Below are 27,858 nucleotides of genomic sequence, written 5' to 3' on the forward strand. Positions count from 1 at the left end.
GTTTAAAGGTAGTACATGTACGTAGTTTGTTATTCTAACTCTTGTCGTAACAGTTACTTGAAGGTGCCAGTAAGTAATACATCAAATGTAACCTGTTAGTACTATTTTGCAAGTAAACAGTTTATATAGCTGCATGCTTAATGAACTAGTTACACATTATTTTTTGGCTGTACAACTTTGCTAGCAAATACATTTTCACGCTTTTGCGATACTCTCAACTTAAATGTTTTTACTTCTCCGTATGCCGATCAATATTTTGTTACCATTCAAGCCTTCATATATTTAGCTTTTCGTGCGCAAAAAGTTTTTTTCTATAAAGAGCTATATCAAAGGTTGACGAACTGCAAGTTATACCGAGTTTGCAAATTAATTTGATTAATTGCAACGCCGAGCAACAGCCAATTCTGTTCCAAAATTTAGTTTGTAGCTAGTCGGACGGGACATCACTACAGTGTATCTGGCCTATATTTACATTGTAAGTGTACAAGCGTAGATAAACAAGTATTTTGACAAAATCTGAGCATTACGATGACTATTTGCAAGGCCGAGTTTGTATGTAGCTAATTAGGCTACATACAAGTTATGGTCTGTAGCTACTTGGTCGCTATCTGGCCCATATTATTGATAATAAAATCACAAGCTGCTTTATAACTTACTAATTTGTATGAATCTGCAATGTTAGTCTTATTCACAACTTACTTGAAATATATGAAGCATTGCATTACTTCGGTGCACTTGAAATATTTGTGTAAAATTTGCAGATTTCTCACTAGAGTGATGACGAAAATTGGTGTGGAAGAAGGACTGATTTTCACCAAGCAGCTGGTGGCATCTTTAGCTTTTTCTCTTCTTGGATGGTTGGTCTCTTGGTGGAATTTGAGTCTAGTTGGAGTCGTGTTTATTTGCTGCATCTACAGTTGGAAAGTTACCTACGAGAAGGTTGTGAAACTCCAGAAGGAGAAAACTAAGCATTTCTTCAAGAATGAAAAACATGCAATTCAGGAGATATTGGAAGACATTCCAAAATGGGTAAGAGTAGATTTTGTAGTATGTTTATGTAGTAGTCAAAAGTAGAAAGATTACGTCAGCTAATCACACTTTTAATCTTCAATGGTTCTGTTCTATTGTTAGTTACGCACCTTGTAGAATTTGGAAGATTCTGCTGCATCAATGTACAATTGACCTCAGAAACTAGCGCCTTCAGCTCCAGCAGGTGTTACTTTTTTGTATCACTTTTCTTGTCAGTCATGCCCCATTGAATTCATGTTTTACAGGTCTTCTTCCCTGACATTGAGAGGGTTGAATGGATAAACAAGGTATTGTACAGTATCTAATGTCTATTTGAATTTTTATATCATGATATTGGTAAACACGAATGCTTGCCATGTTTAGGCCCGTTTTTGGCTAACAGATATTTTATCCATAAATTCACATTGGTAAAACCATGATGCCTAACAGATAGAACTTTTGATTACAATTGGCTCTGTAGTGTCTCATAATTTCTGAAACTTGTGTTCAGATAGCTCTTCAGCTGTGGCCTGACGTAACAAGTTATGTAAGGAATTTTCTTGAGAACACATTGGAAGCAAAGATTCAAGCATCACTTTCCAGCAAGTTGCGTCCATTCCGGTTCAAAAAGATCGACCTAGGTGACCAGGTATGATTAAACCTTTATGCAGCGGTTCAACTGACAGAGTATTTTTGGGTCAATAGCGGTTCAGCTGAATCTTTGATGAGTATTTACGGGTCAAGGTCAGTTGGCAGCTTGCAAAAATCAGATTTGAATTTGGTTGCTTGAGGCTGAATTGAAGCTTAAATTTTGATTTAAAGATGAACTTACATAAAATTTTAATTGATTTTATCAGAAACTGATATTTTTCTGTCATTTGCGATTAGTTTTGACGCACTCTGACTGCAAGATGTTTCAAGATTAAAATCGGCAAAACTTAATTGCAGTTAAAACGCTCAGATCAAGCGAAAGTGTAATTATGATGTCAATCGTTGCAAAGAGATCGACAGAAGAGAGACGTGTAACACACTGACTTGAACGCGATAGCCGATATCAACTAGTGACATCATTTCGCGCGTATTATTCTGTTGAGATTTTTGACCTTGATCAAGTTTCGTCGATTTTAATCCTGAAGCATCCTGGCACTCAGATCACTCTAAATATAGAAAGTTATCACAAATGGTAGAAAAATACTGATACTTTCTGGTCAAATCTACTAAAATTTTGTGTAAGTTTATCTTTAAAACAAGCTCAAATCACAGTCTAAGAATCCCAGAGTACTTAGTTTATTATTATTTGCTGTCAAATCCAGTATCCAGTCAGATAGCTTTTTTTATCTACGGCAGTTTCGTGATAGCTGCGATTAACTGTTCGTTTTTGAGCTTTTAAGAGCTTGTAATCATATTTCCACAAATTTGGCACCTACAACACAACAGAGTAAGACATGGTGAATCTTTAGATACCAAATAACTGTAATGTGAATTTTGTTGCAAGTCAACCTTTAAGTAATTTTAGATGTTTTGTTACATGAATCTTTCTAGAGTATGTATAGGGAATTCTTAAGCACGTTGAAATCCGTGTTTTGATGCAGTATTTTTATGTGTACTTCAAGCTATAATCAGAGAAATTCATTACTATTCCTGGATATATTGTCCAGCTGTCGTTTCTTGTTAGTAGTTCAATTTATTTTTTATTATCTCGTAAAAGCAACTTGTTCCAACTTTCCAAGTACCTGAACATGCCTGAACGTGTGAAGATAGGTGGAATTATAATAGCCTATATAGAGTTTTTCGAACATACTTTGTGAAGCTAAACTTCTTGAGAACTCCTGACAACCGAAGTATTATGAGTCGATTTTGCACACTCGTCGTATACCTGGCATTTGAGAGAGGTTTGGTTGTATGAAATATGACTGTCTTAGGATTGATAGCAATAAAGTGCTGATGTCCTTGAGCTTCTCTGTTTTTAAAGGTTTTCATAACTGACTATCTAGTTATGGAACATGTGACTCACTGAGCTTAATCATTGCATAGTGTAAGGAAAGGAAAGGAAATTTTTTACTGTTTATCTGCTTTTGGTGTAAATTTTTGAAAGCCACCACGGATAACTGGAGTCAAAGTCTACACCCACCATGTTGGAGACGATGAGATCATCATTGATATGGATGTGTTGTAAGTCTCACATACTTCTTGATCCTTTATATTTGAAACTGTATATATACCTCATTGAATTGAAAATTAATCACAGTTGTACCACGACATACGAGCTTTATATTTTGCGAGGCAGAGCTCGTATGTCAATTCTCTCATAACTCAAAGCGATATTTTTTAAATAGACTAAATACAAATTGATTTGTTTCCACCATTTAAAAACGCACCTAACAACAGGGTATTACTATGAAAAAATGTGTTTTTCATTACTTTAATTCACCTATTACGTTCACGAGGTAACAAATACTTTTCTAATGGAAATAAGAATGTAACATGATTATGTACAGTGGTGAATGGAGTTCTGACTCTAATTCTTCCTTGATCAGTTTACATGATAACCGACGTCCATTGACAGTAGATTTACTCATTCATAAGTTTATAGATATGCTTATCGCTAACCCAATTATACTATAAATCATTTTAGATGTTTTGTTACATGAATATCTCTAGAGTATGTATAGGGAATTCTGACGCACCTTGAAATCCGTGTTTTGATGCAGTATTTTTATGTGTACTTCGAGCTATAATCAGAGAACTTCATTACTAGACCTGGATATATTGTCCAGCTGTCGTTTCCCATTAGCTGTTCAATTCTCTTAATTCTTTCATACAAGCAACCTGTTCCTAATTGCCAACTGTCTGAACGTGTCAAAACATGTCTGAACGCGTCTGAGCGTGTGAAGATAAGTGTAATTATGTCATATATATTTCTTTAAACATACTCTGTGTACCTAGACCATTTGAGACCTTAAAACTATTTCAATTTTTACACACTCATCCTATACAGGGCTGGTATTTGAGAGATATTTTGTGGTAAGAACTATGACTGTCTCAGGATGGATAGCAATAAAGTGCTGATCTTGAGTGTCTCTGCTTTTAAAGGTTTATGATGATGAGAAATGGCTGGCTACAATTGTTGCTGTTTACCAACTTCAAATTTACGGTGATTTTTCTGGATAATTATTTAAATAGTTTTGACTGCAGTCAAAGTGAAGTATTTAAGTTTAAAAAGGCTTGGTGACATGGAAAAGTGTTATTCATAGATATATATACCTAGATTGGCCAATAGGGAAAAAGCCTGTCAGACTTAAATAGCATGACGTAACGTCATTGTATTGTACCTCATGCTTGACTGCACTGCTGGTAACAATGAAGCTTATGAGGAGAATTTGACAAAATCACATTTATTTTCACATAAAAACCTTCTTGGATACATAATCCAGTAAACTAAAGCAATTCTGTGATAATATCCGATAACCACCATAGATTAAAAGTATAAAAGCTATAAAATGTTGCGAACAAATCATGAGCCATCAGGGCTTTATTTGCCACCCTCTCCTATCCCCATTCTCTCTTTTCCCCTTCTCCAAAGAAGAAGTGAGAAGGCGAAAAGAGAGAAGGGAGAAAAGAGAGGGGGAGGCAAATAGCCCTACCACTCAAAAATCTAGACCCTGGCTAGGTGAATAGACTAATATCATGTTGAACTAAACATGACGAAATATGATGAGCCTGTGAAGTGAGTGTTCTTTGAGTGGGTGGGCTATTTGCCCCCCCATTTCCTTTCTCCCTTCTCTCTATTCCCCTTCTCACTTCTTCTTTGGAGAAGGGGAAAGGAGAGAATAGGGATAGGAGAGGGTGGCAAATAAAGCCCTGATGGCTCATGATTTGTGTGCAACAATTCATACCTTTTATAGTTTTAATCTAAGGTGGTTATCAGATATTATCACATAATTGCTTTAGTTTACTGGATTATGTATCCAAGAAGGTTTTTATGTGAAAATAAATGTGATTTTGTCAAATTCTCCTCATAAGCTTCATTGTTACTAGCAGTGCAGTCAAGCGTGACGTACAATATAATGACGTTACGTCATGCTATTTAAGTCTGACAAGGCAACCGATAGGAATAGCTACATGTATTATTGGCCAATCTAGGTTTATATATCTATGGTGTTATTATAAGGGCCATGACTAATATTCTTGTAGAGCAGTCAAACTTACTTTATACTCAAAGAATATATAGGTGGGATGGAAATACCTTGTTTATAAATTATTTATAAAGTTATTTACAAAGTTATTTACTTTATTTTAATTCATTCATTATTTCATTTATTTAGTTTTATTTATCAAATTATAAAGTTATTTATATAGACACATAAAGCTTATTTTACCTTTTGCTTCATTTGCAAGTTTGATCAAAACTGAACAATAAACAACAACTGAACAACTGAATTGAAGTTTTGTTTTATGTTGTGTACCAGTTTTAGATATGTAAACATTTTTAGAAGGTAAGCAATATTTATTGTACGCCATCCTCGTTTCATCTTTGAATTACATTATTCAATTCATATATTGACTTTAATCATAGCTATGCAGGAGATATGGCTGTTGGTATTAAGATCTCGCAGTTTGAGGCGGGTGTGAAGGACATTCAACTCAAAGGCACTCTCAGGCTAATTCTGAAGCCCATTCTTCGGCAACCCCCTTTCGTTGGAGGAATTCAGCTCTACTTCCTCACTAATCCTGTAGGTATCGAGTTCTCCATTGACTCAATATTTGCATCTCAGCTAACTTGGTATAAGTTGAAGTTGTGTTTTCAATGCTACCTAGTCAGGCTTAATCCAAGTTTAGATTTATTATGCATAATATAACCTGACGTGTAAGACAAAATGTATCATACACTTTTTAAAACTTGTTTGTCGCTCATGTGGTATATTCACTATGTTTCCATGGCGCAGTTAATCTTTAACCTTGTGTCATCAGCAAGATGGAAACAGCAAAAATTCGCAAGTCACTCCGTTACTCGCAAATTTTTACCGATGTTTCATGCTTGTGAATGATGAAGATGGCTCTTGCTAAAGATATGCAAAAAATGCCCCGCAAGCTATTCTATATTAAACGTTTTCCCAGGGTTGGCTCGGTTTAAACCGAGTGGCTTAAACCCGGTTTAAACTAGTGCTGGGACGATATCAAAAATTCGTTTCGGTACGATATGATGGCGTAGTCAACCGATATATCGAAATATCGGTTATGTTATTTGGAGTTGTTTTACCTGCCAGGAAAACTGCCATGAAAGAACAACTCCTTAATGAATCTATATACCAGTATAATTTTCTGAAAAATCGGGTATCAAATAGGTAGAGTAGAATAGCCTTCGTTTTTCGTGACGTCTTTCTATCGTTGTCCGCCATCTTTATGGAGAACTTCTATCGTTAAAAATACGAAGCTTCTGCAATTAATTATGTTTGTTATGCTTTTGTTTGCAAATTTTTTATTGCAGTATCAAAACAACATCAAAAATACTATTAATCATGTAAACATCAACGATACTTACACAGTCAGATGGTACAGACCATATTATAGTCATCAAATTATTAATAACAATTAATCTTGCCACAATCAAGACTCATAGAAGACCTATTTTTCAAACTTGAACTCATGTATATAGTATCAATCAATTTATTTTTGTAAAAGTTATCCTGCATTACTTATTTGAAGTCATCATCTCATGTAAATTTCCTTTAAATTTTTACACCAATAATCTCAAGCTAGACATTAATTGTTCACTACTATCTTGCATTCAGGATGCTTTCACAGGTTTCATTTTATTTGATAATATGCCTGAAAATAGAGGCTTTTTGTTATTTTGTTATCAGCAAAATTAAACATTACTAACTAACATACTATGAATCAAGAGACTGACGATAGTTCTGTACAAAGATGGCGGCTTTTTCGTGGACGAGCGCGTTTGCAAACAATGCGATGACGTCAAAAAACCGATGGATCTATATTATCGTCAAGATCATCCAATATCGATGGTATCCGATATTTTGATATGGGCAGAAAGCACTCAGGACGGTCGGTATCAGAAAGTGATATCGACGATATACCCAAATATCGTAATATCGTCCCAGCACTAGTTTAAACCAGCCCGAAAAACCGGTTTTTATGGTTTTTTTCGGGTTTTTCATTATTTTTTGTGAAAAACATAATATTTTAAGCTCCTAGTGGTTCATGTGCGGTAGAAATGCAATTATATGTAATTATCAGCTGTAGAAGTTTATTTAGGACACAGTAGCAAATTGATGACAGAGCTAAAGTTGAAACTACATGAAATCCTAGCACAACAATGAATTAGTGAATTTCATTTTCAATAGGTTTTATCAAGTGATATGATGATCTCTTTACTGATAAAATATAAAAACCATGTGACATATACTAATCCAATCATCGTCTCTAAAAATGAATAAATACTTTCTCAAGTCTGGCCAGTGAGAAAGGATTACTTATAATTAGAAATTAAAACAATAAAATCCTTTTGGGCAAAAGCTTAAAGTTTGCAAACTAATATTTTATTTATTGGGCACAAGCCAAAGTAGTTGGATTGTTAGAATTCAGTTTATCAAGTTTGTTGTGTTTTGAAAGGCAAAGGTTTTAAGGCAAAACGTAATAGGTGTGCTGTCGTAACGAGAGGTCACGCAGATAGGCTTAAAGCCCACGTAGCAAAATGTCAAGCTGAAAACGCCTATTTAGACAGTGATGCTAGTATTCAGGTGATAGAAGTTGAGTCATCTGCCACAGCTCCAAACACTAGCAATGCATCTGCATTATGCTCTGCTCTACACTACCACACGATTAATCACTGGGATTAAAGTTACTACTTATACATAGAGCTGTATGTAAAATATTCACTTTATGTGATAAGATTTCTGCTCTGTATTTCATCGATCATGTTTGATTTAAGACTCATTCTGAAATTTTCATATGTTTTCTCTCTTTTTCCCCATAACAACTCCCACAGTACCATCTTTAACAGATGATTCCACATATGTATGTTCAATATTCAATCATGCAGCTATAGTAAGTGATGTTAATTAGACTTAAAATTGTAAAAACCTTGGTAAAATTATAAAAACCGGTTTAAACCATAAAAACCGGTTTAAACCAAAAAAACCTGGTTTTTCCAGTTTTTTCATAAAAACCGTGATTTTTTCCAACCCTGCATTTTCCACACTTCAGTCGTTTATACATGTCTGATAATTTGAATAAGTGGAAGCACCATATGTAACAGTCATACAGCACCATATGTAACAGTCATACAGCACTATATGCAACTGTCATACAACACCATATGTAACTGTCATACAACACCATATGTTACTGTCATACAGCACCATATGTAACAGTCATACAGCACCATATGTAACAGTCATACAACACTATATGCAACTGTCATACAACACCATATGTAACTGTCATACAACACCATATGTTACTCTCATACAGCATCATCTGTAACTGTCATACAGCACCATATGTAACTGTCATACAGCACCATATGTAACTGTCATACAGCACCATATGTTACTGTCATGCAGCACCATATGTAACTGTCATACAGCACCATATGTTACTGTCATGCAGCACCATATGTAACTGTCATACAGCACCATATGTTACTGTCATGCAGCACCATATGTAACTGTCATACAGCACCATATGTAACAGTCATACAGCACCATATGTAACAGTCATACAGCACCATATGCAACTATCATACAACACCATATGTAACTGTCATACAGCACCATATGTTACTGTCATACAGCACCATATGTAACTGTCATACAACACCATATGTAACTCTCATACAGCACCATATGTAACTGTCATACAACACTGACATGTGGTCCTGTCCTCTCATACTGTTATAAAACACTGTCATATCACAATACTATATGCTGCTTACGCCATACAGCACTTTTACATGACAGCAACATAGGTCACTAAAATACACATTGTCAAGGACCGCTGTTATGTTTCACTGTCATACAGAGTTATCAAGTAACAGTCCCATCTGTCTGTCACACAACACCATCTATTGGCAGCCCTGTATGCCACTTTTATATAGAGCTGTCATATAAGTTCATAACCTCATCATGGGTCACTGTCATATAAAAGCCCCATATAACACTGCCGTACAGTACAGTAATATCTCACTTTCCGACAAGGCGTCCTAGCGATCTCACCTCTGGTACTCCGCAATAAGTGACAATCCGTGAAATAGAAACTAACTTTTTAAAGCATAGATATTAGCCAAACTTTAAAACCAAAGCACTTAAACTGCTTTTTAAGCATACTCTATTTATTTCCTATATAAAAAGCGAGTAAATTGAAGTTATCTTGATTGACTTTTAGGTTATATTTCAACTTCATTCTTGTATTTTAAAACAGAGAATACATAGCATCGGCGTAGTTTGGACTTCATCTGGTCTGAATGTTTGTACTTGTGATTAACTGAGTTCGTTGTGAGAAGGAAGTAACATGTTTGTATACGTGTTTAATGTATATATATTTACGTATTTCAATTTTTTAATTTTTTTTTTAATTAATTTTTTGTTTGTTTTTAAATGAACATTTCTAACTGTGAAGTACTGAAACGCCAAAAGATGAGCAGCGAGGTAACAAGGAATTACAGTACTGTGTCGCTGTCATACATATTGTCACATGACAGCAACACGTCTCACTGCCAGGCTTTTCTTCTTATGATTTATATTTTTATCTGTAATTATGAGTGTAACCATGGACTGATTCTTTCATTCCTATATCATTTTTGACACATTGATGTCGAATAGTTAAGATTCTCTATTCTTCTTCATTGGTAGACATTAAACTTTGCGCTGACAGACGTAGCACGTGTTCTCGAGATACCAGGGCTTCACGCTCTTCTAACAGCCACCATTCTCACCCAAATCGGCAACTACCTGATTCTGCCTAACAAGCTAATCTACTGCCTCTCTAGCTCCGTACAACCAGCTCAGCTTTTACACACTGAGCCCAAGGTAAAGCCTGTTTTAACTTCTGTCTGCCTCTCAAAATATATCAGTTTTGTTTTGGTGCAGGATGACTAGCTTATTTGATAGAGATGATAAGAGACAGTAGAGGGCTCACTTTGACTGCCTGCTGTCAGAGATGGGTATAATAGTGCAAGGAAGCTAGTATAGTAAGGGTGCATGTAGGTGTTACAAAAACGGGGTCCTCGCAGGTAGGATACAGTTTGGCAGGGATCCCCGAAGGTAGAAGATAGCTTGGCAAGAGTGCGCGCAGGTAGGACATACCTTGACAACGATGCATGCAGCTAGGTGGTAGCTTGGCAATGGTGCTTGCAAGTAGGAGATAGTTTGGCATGACTGCACGCAGGTAGGATGTCAGAATCGTTGGGGTTTTAGCAACTAAACAATTAGAATGGCAAGGTAGCATGCAGGTAGGTTGTTAGAATATTAAGGTGCATGAAGGTAGGATGTTAGAATGGTAACGGTACATGCAGATAGGTTAGAACATTAAGGCACAAGCATGTAGGTTGTTAGAATATTAAGGTGCATAGAGGTAGGAGATAGCTTGGCGCAGGTATACGCAGGTAGAAGATAGCATGGCAAGGATGTACGCAGGTAGACTGTTAGAATGGTTTTTCATAACCAACTGAAGCCAAATTTATGAAGATTTGTTTACCCTCTGACTTGAATTCAGTTATTATGAAAAGACAACTCCTAACTCTCATATGTGTACTAAAACTACCGTAGACTAACCTTGACTTATTTATTCCATAAACTTAAGTTTAATTATGCTCTAACAGAGGGTTTATTTCATTATCACATTATTTCCTGCTTTGCTTACGGGTATCTCAGGTTCCACCCATGTTTGAATATAGTCTGAACTCATGCTAATTTGCTTTAAAGGAAACTCTCGATGCGCTATTTCTGACCTTATGTCGATTTGTATGACTAGTAGGTATTAGATATGAGATGACCAAGTTATACAGTTTGATCAGATGTTGTGTTGCCAAGCAGCTTAGACAATGTATCAGGAATACACATTTGGTGGGTTTTACTTTGTAGATTCAGTGATTTCTCTAAAATGGCTCAATTTTTGCAACTATAAAATGTAAACCTTAACATTAAGTCATAGGATGATATGGCAGAGATAACAGGGACTATTCTGTTGCTAGCCTTACTATTACAATCCTCCATTCTGTATTGTAGGGTGTCCTGAGAGTACACCTAGTTGAAGCTAAGAACCTGCGCGGACACGATCTTACAACGAAGTCTGACCCATATGTCAAAATGACAGGTAATAACAAGTGTTTATTTTTAGAGGCGGAGAGATGACAGCGCTTGGTATTAGCGTGTCAGTTGTAATCTTGACACCTAGTAGCGAGTGGTTCACAGTTTACTTTATTTGAAGTGTAAAATAACTGTTAAAGTTGAACTTTGACAAAATTTTAGTAGATTTTATCAGAAAGTATCGGTATTTTTCATCATTTGAAATTTTTTATGTTAGAGGTGAGCTTACTGTCAAGATTAACACTGACAACGCTTGATTGCGATTGAACTGCTCATACTGACAGCACTGGCTGATCTGTGTATCCGAATAATCCAACTTAAATGATTTCACGTTGCAACTTCAAAAGAACTTTTCATTTCTTACCAGTTTAGGAATGGCACATTTTTGCGTCGCTGGCCTGTCTAAAGCTTTCAGCATACACCTCATAAAATGAACATTTTTTATTCTTGTCAAGTAAATTTATTTACGTCTATCGTGTAAAAGTTGTGATTTACGGTAACAATTCGAATGCCTATGTTCCCACATAAAAGATCTTTGTTTGAAATATTATTAAAAATATTTCTCATCTAGAACGTGTAAAAAGTGGTCAAACATGCTGTACATACATTACACCGTTATTTATCGGCTATCGCTGCCTTATAAATTACTTCACTAGCACCTTACTTTGATGGCTTCTATGAACATCTAACTCAGCTTGGCTCACTGTCACCACAATTCTTCTACAAAAGTCATTTAACATGCGTGACGGAGTCATGACGAGCCACTGTTGTTTGATATCTTTCCTTGTTTCTACAAGCTGATGAATGTCTAAACATAGTTTGGGTGTGATGAATCATTAGGTCTACATTCGGACTGCTCTATAGAATACTTAGTTGCATTGTGCTTTGCTTTATGTTTGTCCACTTTTGTGTGGACCCCAGCTAAGTCTTCCTTTTTCTTCCAGTTGCCTCTGAGTGCTATTCAAGCAAGGTCATCATGAACTGCCACAACCCAGTGTGGAAGAATGAGATCCACCATGTGAGTCTATCTATGAATAGTTAACTGACTTCTAGTAAGTCTATCTATGAATAATGAGCTGATTTTTAGTGAGTTTATCTATGGATAGTTAACTGACTTCTAGTGAGTCTATCTATGAATGGTTGACTGCCTTTTAGTAAGTTTATCTATTGATAGTTAACTGACTTTTAGTGAGTCTATCTATGAATGGTTGACTGCCTTCTAGTGAGTCTATATATGATTAGTTGACTGCCTTCTAGTAAGTTTATCTATTAATAGTTAACTGGCTTCTAGTGAGTATATCTATGGATAGCTTACTGGCGTCTAGTGAGTATATCTATGAATAGCTTACTGGCATCTAGAGAGTATATCTATGAATAGTTGACTGCCTTCTAGTGAGTATATCTATGGATAGTTAACTGCCTTCTAGTGAGTTCATCTATGGATAGTTAACTGGCTTCTAGTAGGTATATCTATGAATAGCTTACTAGCATCTAGTGAGTATATCTATGAATAACTGACTGGCTTCTAGCGAATCTTTCTAGGAATAGTTGACTGGCTTCTAGCGAGTCTTTCTATGAATAACTCTTTCGTTTTATTTTGAAAAGTTCTTTTAAATTTTAGCAGTTGTTCCACTCTGCATCTGATATCTGGTCATTTCACATGTATCTGTTACGTTCAATCCTGTCAATGCTCACCTGCACAGCTGCAAATATGGAACAATTTCACCTACAGTAAATAGTCAATCAAAGTGGAGAAGTTGTCTTCTCTCTTGTGCTGTATTCATGCTCTGTTATATCTGATCATCTAGACTTATGTCCTAGAATAGTGTGCATATATCCATGTTTAGCCTGTTTTTACGTGTTTAGGAAATTATGTTTTTATCCTTGACATTTGTAGTCCTTGGATTATTTGGTTGGATATTTACGATAGTGGCTGATGCAGAGAGGCAACAGTATTTACTTCTGTTGTTATTGTTATGTTGGCAGTTTACTGTAATGGAATTGGATGGAGTAGACCTCCAGCTACAGCTGTTTGACAAAGATGACACTTCAAATGATGACCTTCTTGGCAGGTAGGTGCTGGTGCTTGTCCATCTACACCATTCATATCTTCATCTCTATTCATTCTATCCACCGCTTGTCTGTATTGTCTGTGTTTTTCCATATTGAAATGCTTTCTTTAAAGAATCTGTCATTTGTAGCCTATGATGCATGTATGTTTGAATTAAGCATGAATTTAGGAAAGATACAAATTGCAAAAATTGTTTTTTAAAAATAAAAATTTGGTTTTACATATTGTTAGCAAACGCTTTTAGTAAATGAAATAGAATTTTTAATATTTTCACGTATTTCGCTAGAGATGGACTGGCTACAGTGAAGACTAATAATACATTTCACTGCTAGAAACCACAACATTAGAAAATAAAAAAAATTAAGTGTGCTGATAAGAGTTCTTAGTTTTGCATTAAATATTTATTTAATTATAATTTAATTATATTTATTTAGTTTCATATTAAATAGCAATTTTTATTAAGAACCTGTGAAGCATTCGTTCAAAAATATTTAAAACACTTCATTTCTATTTGTTATTGATTATTATGGTGATAAAATTTCCTGTATCTTACAAACCTGCGTAAAGGAATTTTTTTACAAATTTTTGCCAAGTCGTTACTGAGCCAGAAGTAAATAAATCAGTTAAGATGTAAACAGCGGGAAAGAGTTTTCAACAATCACCAACATGCTGGTTTTAATACTTGAGTCTGTTCTTCACATGTTTTTACATTCACATGGCAGCTTTTGTTACGAATACTTATCCCATGGTTATGCTATTTTCTGAGCTGGTGTATGCATATCTTAGCAAGCTGACCTTGTAATAAAGATTCATAGATTGACTATTTATAGATTGTCTTTACAAGTCAGTCTATGAATAAAACTATTTTTATATACAACTGGTAGTAAAACTTGATGGAGAACAAATGGAAAAAATAGCTAATTTGTAGTTATCTTTCCTTTAAAGTTTTCCCTATTTCCATAATAAAATAAGTCATTTTACCCTCTAAATCTTATCAATAAAAAGTGTTTTTTTATTAAAAAAATAAAAATTTAAATTCCTCATGCACTGGTAAAGCTTAATTCTGTTTTAACAAGTTATGAAATTATCTATTAACGTTTCTGTAGCCCGAGTTGATGTGCATGATTCACGAGTTAATGCCAAACAGTCTTTGTTGCTGAATGGATGTCCACCATTGTGTCTGGCTAAATATTTACATATTGGATTTTTTTGCTGACCTTACAGTTTGTTTGTTCTTTTTACTAAGTGAGCCCTTGTCAAATAGTCTCTCTCTCTCTTTGCAGCTGTTCACCGTCCGTCTTGCTGCCACTGCGCATACCATTTGGTAATACTTGTCTCTCGTACACCCATAACATTGCATGTGATAACACAGGTCGCTGGGTATCAGTTGTGTCAGCATTGCATGTTTTAATGTTGTTATAAATAAACTCGCTTATAGGTCGGATCGCTTATAGGTCAGATCGCTTATAGGTCAGCACTCTAATAGGTCCACTGGAATGTAGGTCAACATGTTTAGAGGTCAATTTGCTTATAGGTTCATCTGCTTATAGGTCAACTTGCTAGTGAGTCAATATGTTTATAGGTCAATGTATGGTTCAACTTGCTTGCGGGCCAACTTTTTGTTGGCCAATTTACTTCTGAGTCAGCTTACCTGTTAGTCAAAAGTCGCAGATCAAACTGTTTATAGGTCAAAACTGCAGTTTTTATAGTAGTATTTTGTGGGCTCGTTTCAAGCCATTGGTTTAGAGTGAAAACAAACTTTTACTTTGTAATTTGTTTATAAGTGAAGCATATAGAGAAAGTCGAATCCCTAGTAATTACTGAGGTTTGCATACATTGTCATGGACATAGACATCGATGCATTGCACTATTTCTCAGTCTCTCTTGCTTCGAGACTACTAACATATGGATGCATCTGAATTCACCAAGTAACTAAACTTGCATGGTAGAGCACCATCCTTTCTCCGCCCGACTTCTCTCATCGCAATAGCATCAGCTAGCAGCATGCAAATTTCATGTATTTCACTCCTGCCTCCTGTCTTTCAAATAACTTTCTCCTGGTGTTTTAAACACAGCGGTGAAGCCAAGTACGTAGCGTGAAGCTTTTTTAATACTTTCTGCTTATCATAACATCCCTAATTTTAGTTGTTTATGATTTGGTAGAGACAGTCACGCAGTGTGCCATTCCTACGAGGTTCTTTCTTTACTTTTCTTTCGGTTTTCATTTCCCTGAATATTTAACGACATTTTGTAGATGTGTTTGTATTGATGGAGGGTTGTTCTCTCCCGTAATCATGTTGCATCTATAGCTAGGCCTTTATAACCATAGTGCCCGTGTATCAAATAGGTTTGTGAATCTGGTCAAGCTCTGTGGTGAAACGAAATTTATAGTTATAACAACTTGGCTCAAAGAAGCAAGGCTGTAGGAATTGGCTAGTCTGCTGACAACAATAAGGCAGCAGTGTTGAAATACTGGCAGCTGTCTGGCTGCACTTGCTGCCAGACTTTGAGTTTAACCTTTAAGTACCCTACAAAAGGAAACGTAAATAAAAATTTATTTTAAACAAATCTGACTTTTCTTGTTAGATGCTGGCTTGTGCATTGTATGTCTGTATTTATAAATCTTTCATATTATGTTATATTATTATTGCTCTGCATCATTACTACTGTGCTTATATGAGTATTTATATTAAAGGTGAAATTGCACAACATTTTACTAGGCTTTATCAGAAAGTAATCGGTCTTTTTTCTATGATTTGTGATTCTTTTTAATATTTGAGGTGATCTGACTGCCAGGATGTTTAAAGATTAAAATCGACAAAACTTGATCGCAGTTAAAATGCTCAGATCAAGGGAAAGAGCAACAATGATGTTTATAGTTGCAAAGAGTCAGAATAGAGACGTGTAACACTGCAACTTGAACGCAATAGCTGATACCAACTATAGCAACTATAGCAACGATAGCAACTAGTGACATCATTACACACGCATTTTCTTCTGAGTGTTTCAACCATGATCAAGTTTTGTTGATTTTAATCTGGAAACATCCTGGCCGTGGGATTAACTCAAACATGAAAAACAATGGCAAACGATAAAAAAAAACTATTGATTTCCGTTAATCTTTACTAAAATTTTGTACAAATTCATTTTTAATGCGTGCATCTGAGGTGTATCTTAATAATATTCTAATCAGCCAATCACTTGATTAGCTGATTAAAATATTATTAAGCAAATCCATCAGCCAATCAACTGTTGGCTAATTATATGAGTCTAGGGAGAGATGGTTATTACGGATTATGGACTTACTAGGTTGTGGTTCCAATCGCAGCAAGAGTGTAGGCATATGTGGAGCCCTTCACACTGGCTTCTGTAAATTCTCCTGTGCACTGCAGGCTAAAAACTAAAACAGCTCATTGGAACTAATCAATCATCCCTGTCTTACTCTTGCCTAAATGTCTTATAGTTGACTTGCTGGTGCCTGTTCAATACCTGCTAGTATCAGCTCGACCATGTCCAGACAACTGACATAATGACAAATTACAGCATACGGATTGGTCAACTTTATTATTACCACTAGCCAATCATAGCTAAATAACCATCATTGTGTTTCCATGCTTCGAATGGGTTCAGAGATGCCCGCTGCCGACGAGTTTGCTTCCTACTGTTTCAACGAATCGGAGTTGTACTGTATAGATCTTTCCAAGATTCACAATGCGACCCTCAAAATAAAACTTATTAAGTAGACTCGCTTGCAGGTTGCTGTAACTTTTCAATTCATGTGTAGTCAACTAGTTACACTAAAAAGTAATTATTTCATCGCCCTCTCATGACAACCCATCTTTGACATAGAAAGGTTAATATAAAGGTAAAAAGTCAAGGAGAGACAGCACTGAGTAGTAATAAAACATTTTTTTAGCAGAGACTTGTATGGTTGTACACTGAAATTTGTTTACCTCCATTGGGGAGAGTTTGACCAAATATTATCGACTCGGCTCCATCAGCAGTGAGCACTTCTATGATGTCGAATAGTTTTTAACAGTGAATGTCTTCGCACAAATTTAACAGTGAATGCTTTTGTACATATTTAGCAAAATATTGTCAAATGTGTTCAGATTTTACCATTTTTATAATTTAGAGTGGAAGCAACTCCTAACCCATTTGAAACATGGAAACGCATCGAGTATGTTTATTAGATTGGCAAGCCTTTAAGGCTATTTTAATAGTCGAACCATTTTAGCCACATTCCGATTTGCTTAGCTACTGTCATGGCAGTCGAATACTAGACAGTCGCAGATACTCACGAGGCATTTTTCCTGTCTATTAATAGCCATGTGACATTTACAGGATAAATGTATCTCTGAAGAGCGTAGCTGAGCAAGGTCATATTGACATTGTAAGTATTACCCAAAGTTGTAACACTAGAGACTGAAAATACTTACTCTCTCTTGGCTATCTCTATCGAAGCATCATATATGTAGTTATGATTACATCTGATTTTGATATCACTAGTTGTTTGGCACCTGATTTTACTGCCCTCTGTGAGAATGCTGGTTTGTTCGTTTGGTTTCACAATGAATGATAAAGGTTGGCTTGCAACAAAATTCACATGACAGCTATTTAGTATCGAAAGATTGCCCATGTCTTACTCTACTGTGTTGTATGTACAAAATATGTGATTAAAAGCTCCTAAAAGCTCAAAAATGAACAGCTAATCGCCGCCATTACGAAAAGGCTGTAGGTTGAAATTGTTTTATTTCGATGACGTACTCAACTCGACGTGGATATTGTTTTGACACATGATGTTATGACGTGAAATTAAAGGCCAATAAAAGGCTCAATATAAAACATCTCGTAGCACTAGTTTATGACAAAAACTTCGGGTTTGACCGGAAAGCCCTTATCAATTATAGATGGTCGCTACTTTACAGTTCTGTTTCAGCTTGGTCTAATCATCTAGTCATAATCTGATCATGTGACCCATACTTCTTGCCAAATAGCGTGGACACTTTCTGCAGCATTTTTCGACTATCACAGGTGACCAACAGGCTTCTCATGTTTATCAGAGGATCATATGCACTCCTTCGAGCTAAGATTAAAAAATTAAACTAATTTTTAGGCTAGGTTTTGAGATAGTGCTCAAAGTGACAGCATTACAATGATGATGAAATGGACGCGTAAGGACAATAGTCATGGTTTTATTGAATGCGTGAAGTATATTTGTGAAAATATCTCGACGAATGAGGTTGCATGAAAGTGTAAACAGAAGCACATCATGTTCAACTACGTCCCATTTAAGCCGTTTTGGAAAGGATTTCAACCTACGGCGTTGTCGTGATGGCTGCGATTAACTGTTCGATTTTGAGCTTTTAAGAGCTTGTAATCACATTTTCACATAGTTTGCACCTACAACACAGGAGAGTAAGACATGGCGAATCTTTTGATAACAAATAACTGTAATGTGAATTTTGTTGCAAGTCGACTTTTAACGCTTGTCCGTTTGTATAGAGTTGTCACACCACTTCGCTCACTGTCCGGTATAAAAATGAAAGTATTTGATTCCCTGTATTTACATCAGTGGAGGGATCTGGCTGATAAGGAAGGTTCGGTACATTTCATCTGCACCTGGTATGACTTGAAGCCTTGGACTCCACCAGAGACTGGCAGTGCGGATGGAGACTTGCACAACCCGGCTGCGATTTTATCAGTTTTTGTTGAGAGCGCTAAGAATTTGGAGGTATGGCTATGAATAGTCTGTCTTCACAGGCTGGTGATGTGTCTACAACACTGAGAGTAAAATCATAAATTGATTATTTTACCTGTACTTCTGGTTTTGACCAAGTCTTTCAAATAGGACTCATTATAAAACCCAAGTGTTGAGGTACTGCATCTTAAATGTTTCGTAGGAGTTATCCTTTCATGCAGTATGTTAATTTATTTTGGGATTTCTAATCATTTGCTTGCTTTGCATAGTGAGGTCTAAATATAAAAAACTGCTATTTCTAGGGAAGGATTTCTATTTCTTTAGAAGGATATTTAAAATGGGTTGAATTATAGAGTCCGATAAGGATATTGAGGATAAACTTACACAAAAATTTTTATCAGATTTCATCAATGTCGGTATTTTTTATTATTGGCAATTGTTTTTGATGTTTGAGGTGATCTGACTGCCAGGATGTTTCAAGATTAAAATCGACAAAACTTGATCCCGGTTAAAATTCTCAGAAGAAAAATATATGGGAAATGACGTCACTATTTGTTATTGTTGCTATAGTTAATATCAGCTATTTCGTTCAAGTTGCATCATCACGCATTTCTATTCTGCCAGTCTTTTTGTAACTAGAGACATCATAATCGATTTTTGCTTGATCTGAGCGTTTTAACCACGATCGAGTTTCGTAAATTTAATCTTGAATATCCTGGCAGTCAGATCACCTCAAACATCCAAAACTGATGTTAAAAGCATCACCAATGATAAAAAAATACCGACACTCTGATAAAATCTCCTAAAATTCTGTGTAAGCTCATCTTGAAGAGATGTTGTGGAATTAGAGGTTTTTTAATCAGGGGACCTTGAAATCACCTAAGGTGTTACGGAGTTGAAGGATGTGAATAGTATTAAATAATATATAGCATAATATATTAAAATAATATTAATAGTATTAAAGGGTTCTTACATTTTTTTTCATTTATCCATTTATGCTACAAATTTCTGCATTTGTGTTACAGGTTTCAAAATCCTACTTAAACTATGCCCAGAATATTTGTGTAATACAAATATTCTGGGCATAGTTTAAAACATACAAACTGGCTCTAGCAAATATAATGCAAATACTTTTGGACCTATTGCAAACATTTTCTTTTTGTGACACCAACATACTGCATCCACTATCATATGTAAAGTAAAGAAAAAAAATTATATTTTCACACCTTCCCTCAAATGTAGAGTACTCTTATTTTAGTATCCTACTATCCACTCTGTTTAGCCTAAGTGGCACTATGAGACCTTAAGGAGGGTGCAGCTCATCAAAACTTAAGTCAGCAAATAGCATTTGGCTTCTTAGGTCATCATTTAATTTATTAACTATATTAAACTGTATTTTTACCAGATAATAGAAGAAACTGAACCATCTACAGTGGTCACCCTTACAGTTGGCGCTCAGGAACAGTGCACCAAAAGTGTATTGTCTACTCCCAATCCATCCTATGATGAAAACTTTCACTTTCGACTCAACCGATTCAATCTTCTGGAATCTCTCACGCTCAAGGTCGCTGTCTGTTGTCTTCCCTAACAAATCACTATATCTGCTGTCCCTTCTAATAACTCTATTTTTTGTTGAAATTAGTTTAGCTCAGTTGAAAACATAGAGCCATTCAGAATTCGGTGAATACCAAAATATAAATTTTAAGTAGTTGTAAAGTAAAAAAACATTACATTATTTGAAAATGATTTTTCGAAGTACGCTTCAGTTTACGCAATTTTTAGTAAATTGATTGGTGTTTTTTCTATTAAAAAGGCAACTCATGTCAACACTTATGTTTTATTTCCTGAGGCAGAGTTTTTGTATTTTGTTAAAATGGTTTCTTGTTAAAAGGTTTTTTCTTAATTGGTTCAAGGAACCTCCAGTTCTTGGAAATTAGCCTCTAGTTCTTGGAGGTTCGTCTTGAGTTCCTGGAGGTTCATCTCCAGTTCTGGGAGGTGTTGAGCTTACCCATTAGACTACACTTTCAACTGAGCTTGGAGATTATAAAATGATGAAGATATTCACTAGTGGTACATGTTACAAATTTTTGTCATATTTTTCATCTTCGTAGCATGTAAATAGTTTCAAACGTTGTATCTTTAATTCTTCTAGGGATTCAAACCTCTGTTTCAAAAAGGAGTATTTTTGAAGACATCGTATCAACAACGGAGTACTGCGTATCATGTAAACATCAGTTATTCATCAAATATTCATATTATTGCACAAATCTTTGCGATCTGATGTTCGATTTTTTATTGTTTTCATTTGGGACGTTTTTACAGCATCCCTACGCAGCTCTGTTTTTAATGTATGGGTTTTAAAAAGATGATCTTCAAAATAAAAAATATTAACTTCAAATTTAAAAGAAAAATTTCCCACACCCATTGACATTTGACTTTAGACGCATCTTAGGAGTATCAGCCACGATATAAAATATGCCCCCGTTGAGCTAAAGTCGCAACAGGCTTATACAAAAAACATGGAGTTTTACGATAGTTTCTTCGTAGCATGTGAGCTCGTCAGCTACAAACAATTGGGAGTTGTGCGACCACTCCTGCATATCATGTAAATCCGTCCTCCTCCTACGATTAAAACCACAACCTCAAAGCTCAAAAATTCGTAGCGTGTAACACTACTGAATATTCATTACATCGTGTGGAATACGCATATCAATGTTGCGTCACATCTAAGGATTACTAGCTGGCCTCTCTAGGTGAATGCTTGGCGTTGCATGGGTAATGAAAACAGTTTATAAACAGTTGCAGGGTAGTGTAGTAGGCATGTAGTGTGTATAGGCTGTTTTTTATTAACCGCGCAACGCACAGCATTCAGTAGTACTATAATAAGAGCCTTTCCTGTCAGTCTGAAGCTACAATTGGAGGTGCGAAAAAAGTTTGGATCGTACAGGATTTGAACTCGCGACATTCAACATGGTGGACCGATATTTTAAAAGCTCCACCAATCGACCAAATATTTCCTTGCAGGATAATGGTGCATATAGTTATCATGCCTGATGCTCTCTCACGGCATGCTAGACTGTCACAGTACTTGAGATTATATCATGTTTAGTCATGTTTCTTAAACCAACATATCTACATGTACCATATGCTTCATCTTGTACAACCTTGATTTAAAAATTTTGGCCAGGTTTGTGATGTGGACAGTGATGATATATTGGGCATAGTATGCAAGCCCCTTCCCTCCATCATCAACTCTCCTGGAATGTCTGTTCACAGACCACACGCACTCATTGGCGGGGCAGGAGTCAGTGAACTCAATCTACGGGCTTCTATCAAGGTACGACACGGATGTGAATGTGGCATACTAACCGGGTCATTTGTTAGTCTATGTTAGCCTTAGTTAGTCTATGGGTCATAGACTGTGTATCCTACCTCTCTACACTCTAAAAATATCTATGAGTATAGAGGTGAAAACAATTCTAAAAGCAATCTGTTTTAAAAAACATCTTGCGGTATTCTGCAACATCGAAGTGTAATCTAAAACAGATAACTAAATAAAACTACCACATTTCAAAATCATAAACATAAAGTCTACAAACACCTTTTTATTTATTACTTAGAAATGTGGTATGTTCTGTTTAGTGGTCTGTCTTAGATTGCACTTCGATATTGCAGAATGTCGCAAAAGGTTTTTTCAAATCAGGTGGATTCGACTGCCTTTTTATCATATTTTAAAGTTTAGTAAAATATACTTTTATATCCTATTACAGTACCTAGTAGTACCTGGTCACACCTACTTATAGTATCTAGTAGTACCTGGTCACACCTATTTATAGTACCTGGTCACACCTATTTATAGTACTTAATAGTACCTGGTCACACCCATTTATAGTACCTAATAGTACCTGGTCACACCTATTTATAGTACCTAGTAGTACCTGGTCACGCCTATTTATAGTAGCTAGTAGTACCCGGTCACGCCTATTTATAGTACTTAATAGTACCTGGTCATACCTACTTATAGTACCTAGTAGTACCCGGTCACACCTATTTATAGTACTTAATAGTACCTGGTCACACCTACTTATAGTACCTAGTCATACCTGGTCACACCTATTTATAGTACCTAGTAGTACCTGGTCACACCTATTTATAGTACCTAGTAGTACCTGGTCACACCTACTTATAGTACCTAGTAGTACCTGGTCACATCTATTTATATTACCTAGTAGTACCTGGTCACACCTATTTATAGTACTTAATAGTACCTGGTCACACCCATTTATAGTACCTAGTAGTACCTGGTCACACCTATTTATAGTACCTAGTAGTACCTGGTCACACCTATATATAGTACCTAGTAGTACCTGGTCATACCTATTTATAGTACTTAGTAGTACCTGGTCACACCAATTAAGACTCCCTTTTAGTACCTGGTGGAGCCTGATGCCTTGAATGAGCCAAGAGCTGGTGATAGAACAGACTCAACAGGTTCGTCTGAAGACTTGGAGGGAATAGAAATGCGTGAACCTGATCCATTACCCACCCCTCCATCTCCTGAGGAATCTGGAACTTCACTAAGAAAGAGGCTAGTTGAAGGGAGAACTGAGGTTGACCTGTAAGTCATTCCTTAATAAGCATGCTGGTGGCAGTTGACTCACTGTCATCAGGATGAAGCTCTGACAATGTCACTAAATCTGTAGTTAGTTTGTTGAAATCTTACAAATTGAGAATTGAGCATGGAGCTTCTAATTAAAATTTCACTTTTTTGCCTGACTAGGACCCTATCAGTCCGGGGCATCGTGAGAGATCGTCCCTGACTAGGACCCTATCAGTCCGGGGCATCGTGAGAGATCGTCATATGTAAAGAATCTAGGTACAATTATTTCACACTGTTGCAAGGCGGCCGATTAATGCTGATAGTACAGTGTCAGTCTACGGTATTAATGCTGATAGTACAGTGTCAGTCTACGGTATTAATGCTGATAGTACAGTGTCAGTCTACGGTACTGAAATTTGTGAGTTTGAACCCTATTCTAAGAAACCTTTTTTCCTAACCTGTGCAGTGTTGCTACAGGTTCTTATTCCCCGACACGGTTCTTATTATAGTAAAGATTGTAGTTAACCTAAAAGTTACTGATTTTAGAAATGGTGCATTAGCTATATAGTATGACTTGCGATAATAGATAGCGCAGGATAAACCTAAATTCCTTAGCAACATGTACTAAAAGCATATAGGTTTGGTAACCAAGCACCCGCTACTTTAATCATTGGTTTCTTTACTAATATTAAAATACCACTTATTAAATGTCTGTAGCTTTATTTCCACATCAGTTTGGAAATAAAGCTATGGGCATTTGTTAAAACCTGAAGTTATTTCATGAGGAAATTACTCCCAATTAGTAATTGTCTGCCATTTAACCATTTTAATTGCCTACATAGGCATTGCAGCTGTCAGGCACTTTTCAACTAAAGCTAATGTAGTATTTGTTGAGTGGTCAAAATCGATCTGACTTGGCCTTTTGAAAGCGTGTATTGGTCTTGTTGGTTTTGTACAGTGCGCCCTCGGGTTACGCTGACCCTGTTATACGATTGTTTTGCCCTGCAACGTAGAGCACACTAATTTTTTGCCCTCTCCATAAGAAATATTTTTCGCCATATGAAATGAACAAATTTTTTTTTCAAAATTCAAATTTGGCAGTTGGTATGCTGATTGCATTGAAATAACAAATATGTTGATCTGTTATTCACCGTAATCTCTCTAACAATGAATTAAAGTGATATGATGTTTGATTTCACTCAGTTTAGGGTTATTAGTTATTGTGAAAACGAAACCAGAAATAGATAGATGATAAAATTTTAGTGATGAAAAAGTTGAAGTTCAGTAAACTAGTTAAGAATACTTACTAAAACTGATTTTCAGGTATAGGTTTTGGTAAGTTAAATTCACTTTAGTTTATATTCAACATTGATTTTATACGTCTGCCTCAAAAGTAAGAACTCCTTATGGTAGGTAAGTTGCAACATAACATACATAACGTACGTAACGTTACATTTTATTGCAGATCATAACCACTATATACACTAAAGTTACTGAAGATAACTATAGTTACTAAGGTTAACATATTATTTTGTTATCAGTTTCTAATAGGCACAGTAGGTATATAAAATTTTGATGATTTTTACCAGGGATGTTTGCGTTAAATATTTACTATGGGTTTCTGTACCCCTATATATGAAATTTTCGCTTTACGATGCCAACGTTGGCAATAATTCAAATGGTATGGCAGGGGTCCACTGTATTACATCTACATAATATTTAATTATTTATTAGTTGAGAATTTTGAATATTGTTTAATTTTACCCATTTAAAGGTTTCTCATGAGCAGTAATTGTTAACATTACATACAACTATGGTCTAGTCGTCTAATCACTGTTTGGAAAGTATTTAGCACTATTCTGCTTCCAGAAACGTTATATGCACCCTACATATACATGTAGGTAAACTTGGCTATGATAGCAGCTGTGATGTAGAATGCTGACCCGCGAACTACAGGTTGGAGATCAATTCCCGAAAAAAGCCAGGTTTTTCATTCTTGGCGGTGACAGGAATGACATTCAACCTTAATTTGCTCTCTGCACTGGGCATGTTTCTAGTTGTCGAGGTTCCCTTGTCACTGGGTTTAGACATGTCCAGCCAAGATTGCAGTGCCAATGTTTCTACAACAATGGCTCATGAAAATACACCCAGCCTTCACTAAAGCCTGGTTTCCATATGACAGCGCAAGGCGCGCAACAAGGCGTACGACGTCGTGCGTAGGTCAGCTATGATATGGAAACATCAACGCACAACGATCGTGCGACGTGCGTACGCTGAACGCAAGGATCCAACAGAATGGATCCTTGCGACGGGTGCGCGCGATTATGTATCTCACAATACACCGCTAGACCTTTTGAACCTATCCCACAATTCAAACGGAGAGCTGTTTTCCGAAGAAGTCGGCCTCCCGTACGAAAAAGTAAGCCTGGTTCTCATATGACAGCGCAATTTCACAACGGAGGACTGTTTTTCCGAAGAAATCTGTCTCTCCTACAAAAAAGTAAGGAAATTATCCACCCTGTCCAATGCAAGCATGGCGCCTACGCCCGATATGGAATCACTGGGCTGCGCACGATCATTGCGCTGTCATATTGAAACCAGGCTTAAGCAAACAACATACTCGGTCTTCGAGGAGTTGCTCCCATCATCATCATCATTACATACAGTTTAAGTTCCCACTGTCAGTAGCCGGTTTATGCAGTTTTTTACTAAATTAATGGCGCGTGTCAATGAAAGAAAGGAAGATGTTGCTGCCATAATTTGTTTCTGATAGTCTGCTATCTTTTATTTGGGATATAGTAGGGAGGAGTGCAACAATCCTGAAACCAGCACAAGAACTAATATGGGTGAGGTAGAGTTGACATTTGCCTATGACAAGTCGAAGCAGGTACTCAGCATTACAGTGCTCAGGTGCAGGTGAGAGTTTAATTTATTCTTATATTCCAATATGTTGATGCAATCTGTCCGTTATATAGACTTGTCTATATTTTTGTCTAGCAAATTCTGCAAAGAAATCTTTAAGTCAGTGTCTAGATCTTACCAAGTTTTATGGAAGACAGGCTACATTATATTGATATACATTGATAGCTTTTAGGTGATACCACTACAAATGATAAACAATTAGCCTCTTGTCTAGTGGTCTTATTGAAGTATTTGAACTTAACAGCCTGATCCGTCTGCTTTGGCTATCAGATATCAAATTATTGCTTGAATGTGACTCTTTCTGGGTCTGTCCTGGCAGAGAGCTGCTAACCTCTGACAGTTCTGCTGAGCCCCCCAGTGCTTATGTGAAGCTCTATCTGCTCCCTGAAAAGTCTCGTAAATACAAGTCTGAAGTGTTCAAAGACTCTTTCTATCCTGAATTTAATGAAAAGTGAGTTATCTCTTGCCAGCCTTTGTAGTCATTGATAAGCTGTGCAATCCTTAAAATCCTATGTTCACACCTGTATCAGATATCATAATCGATTGTTAACTTGGAAGAGAGAACAGATCGCCTATGGTTACAAGGTACTAGTTTTGTTGTTTTCATGTAGTTTTTAAAAGATTCGTCATATATAAGAAAAGTTTTTCATATTTAATGAGTGATAATCCTCTTTTGACCAGGTTTGAGTGCCCAGTGGCTCAAGAGGAGTTGTCCTCTCACAGCTTAGAAGTGACTGTGAAACACTACGAATCACTATTCAGCAGGAAGGAGATTGGACAAGTAGAGATTCCCCTTACTAATATGGCTGCCAACAACTCCCTCACTAAATGGTGAGCTGAGAGAGTAAATGGACGAAGCCAAAGGATGAGACACTTAGTAAAATTACTTCTACCCCAACAACCTCTATTCCAACTACTTCCATTCCTCTCACCTCTGTCTCAACTGCCTACTTACCATTTAGTTATATCTCAATCACGTCTTCTCCAAATATGTATTTCTATCTTAGCTGCCTCTATACTAAATATCTCTCTTCAAAGTGTTCCTACCGTAAAAACCTTTATTGGGCGAGTTTATTACTAGAATTGTTCATCTATTGCGTCTATTGTTTGAAGTTCACTGTTGGTTCTTTTTCATAATTATCTCTCTTCAAAATATCGCTATCTCAATCACCTCTATTTCGATTGCAGTCGTACCTCGACATACGAGCGTAATGCATTCTGGGACTGA

The 27,858-nt window shown here is 36.3% G+C and overlaps 2 protein-coding genes across 2 annotated transcripts; both read left to right on the forward strand.

The window, feature by feature from the left end:
- Positions 1-20,661, forward strand: LOC137394577 (extended synaptotagmin-2-A-like). The gene is made up of 14 exons (XM_068081309.1): positions 1-69; positions 762-1,029; positions 1,275-1,316; positions 1,520-1,657; positions 3,104-3,180; positions 5,585-5,741; positions 9,882-10,058; positions 11,256-11,343; positions 12,281-12,354; positions 13,323-13,408; positions 14,691-14,731; positions 17,752-17,800; positions 18,983-19,141; positions 20,514-20,661. The coding sequence occupies exons 2-12, from the start codon at positions 778-780 to the stop codon at positions 17,754-17,756; spliced, it is 1,137 nt and encodes a 378-aa protein (XP_067937410.1). The 5' UTR covers positions 1-69; positions 762-777; the 3' UTR covers positions 17,757-17,800; positions 18,983-19,141; positions 20,514-20,661.
- Positions 18,950-27,858, forward strand: LOC137394259 (extended synaptotagmin-1-like). The gene is made up of 8 exons (XM_068080980.1): positions 18,950-19,141; positions 20,514-20,678; positions 22,296-22,445; positions 23,539-23,726; positions 26,508-26,624; positions 26,875-27,081; positions 27,312-27,461; positions 27,819-27,858. The coding sequence occupies exons 1-8, from the start codon at positions 18,950-18,952 to the stop codon at positions 27,856-27,858; spliced, it is 1,209 nt and encodes a 402-aa protein (XP_067937081.1).

This window comes from Watersipora subatra, chromosome 4 (genome assembly GCF_963576615.1).
Source record: "Watersipora subatra chromosome 4, tzWatSuba1.1, whole genome shotgun sequence".
Taxonomy (NCBI): domain Eukaryota; kingdom Metazoa; phylum Bryozoa; class Gymnolaemata; order Cheilostomatida; family Watersiporidae; genus Watersipora; species Watersipora subatra.

What these genes read in the sequence shown, in the direction of transcription:
- LOC137394259 (XM_068080980.1), top strand. Translation starts at nt 18,950, where the DNA reads ATGAAAGTATTTGATTCCCTGTATTTACATCAGTGGAGGGATCTGGCT. An exon ending in ATTACAGTGCTCAGGTGCAG is followed by an intron (nt 26,625 to 26,874) that starts GTGAGAGTTTAA and finishes TGAACTTAACAG; the next exon opens with CCTGATCCGTCTGCTTTGGC. An exon ending in AACAACTCCCTCACTAAATG is followed by an intron (nt 27,462 to 27,818) that starts GTGAGCTGAGAG and finishes TTTCGATTGCAG; the next exon opens with TCGTACCTCGACATACGAGC.
- LOC137394577 (XM_068081309.1), top strand. Translation starts at nt 778, where the DNA reads ATGACGAAAATTGGTGTGGAAGAAGGACTGATTTTCACCAAGCAGCTG. An exon ending in AGATCGACCTAGGTGACCAG is followed by an intron (nt 1,658 to 3,103) that starts GTATGATTAAAC and finishes AATTTTTGAAAG; the next exon opens with CCACCACGGATAACTGGAGT. An exon ending in TTTTACACACTGAGCCCAAG is followed by an intron (nt 10,059 to 11,255) that starts GTAAAGCCTGTT and finishes TCTGTATTGTAG; the next exon opens with GGTGTCCTGAGAGTACACCT.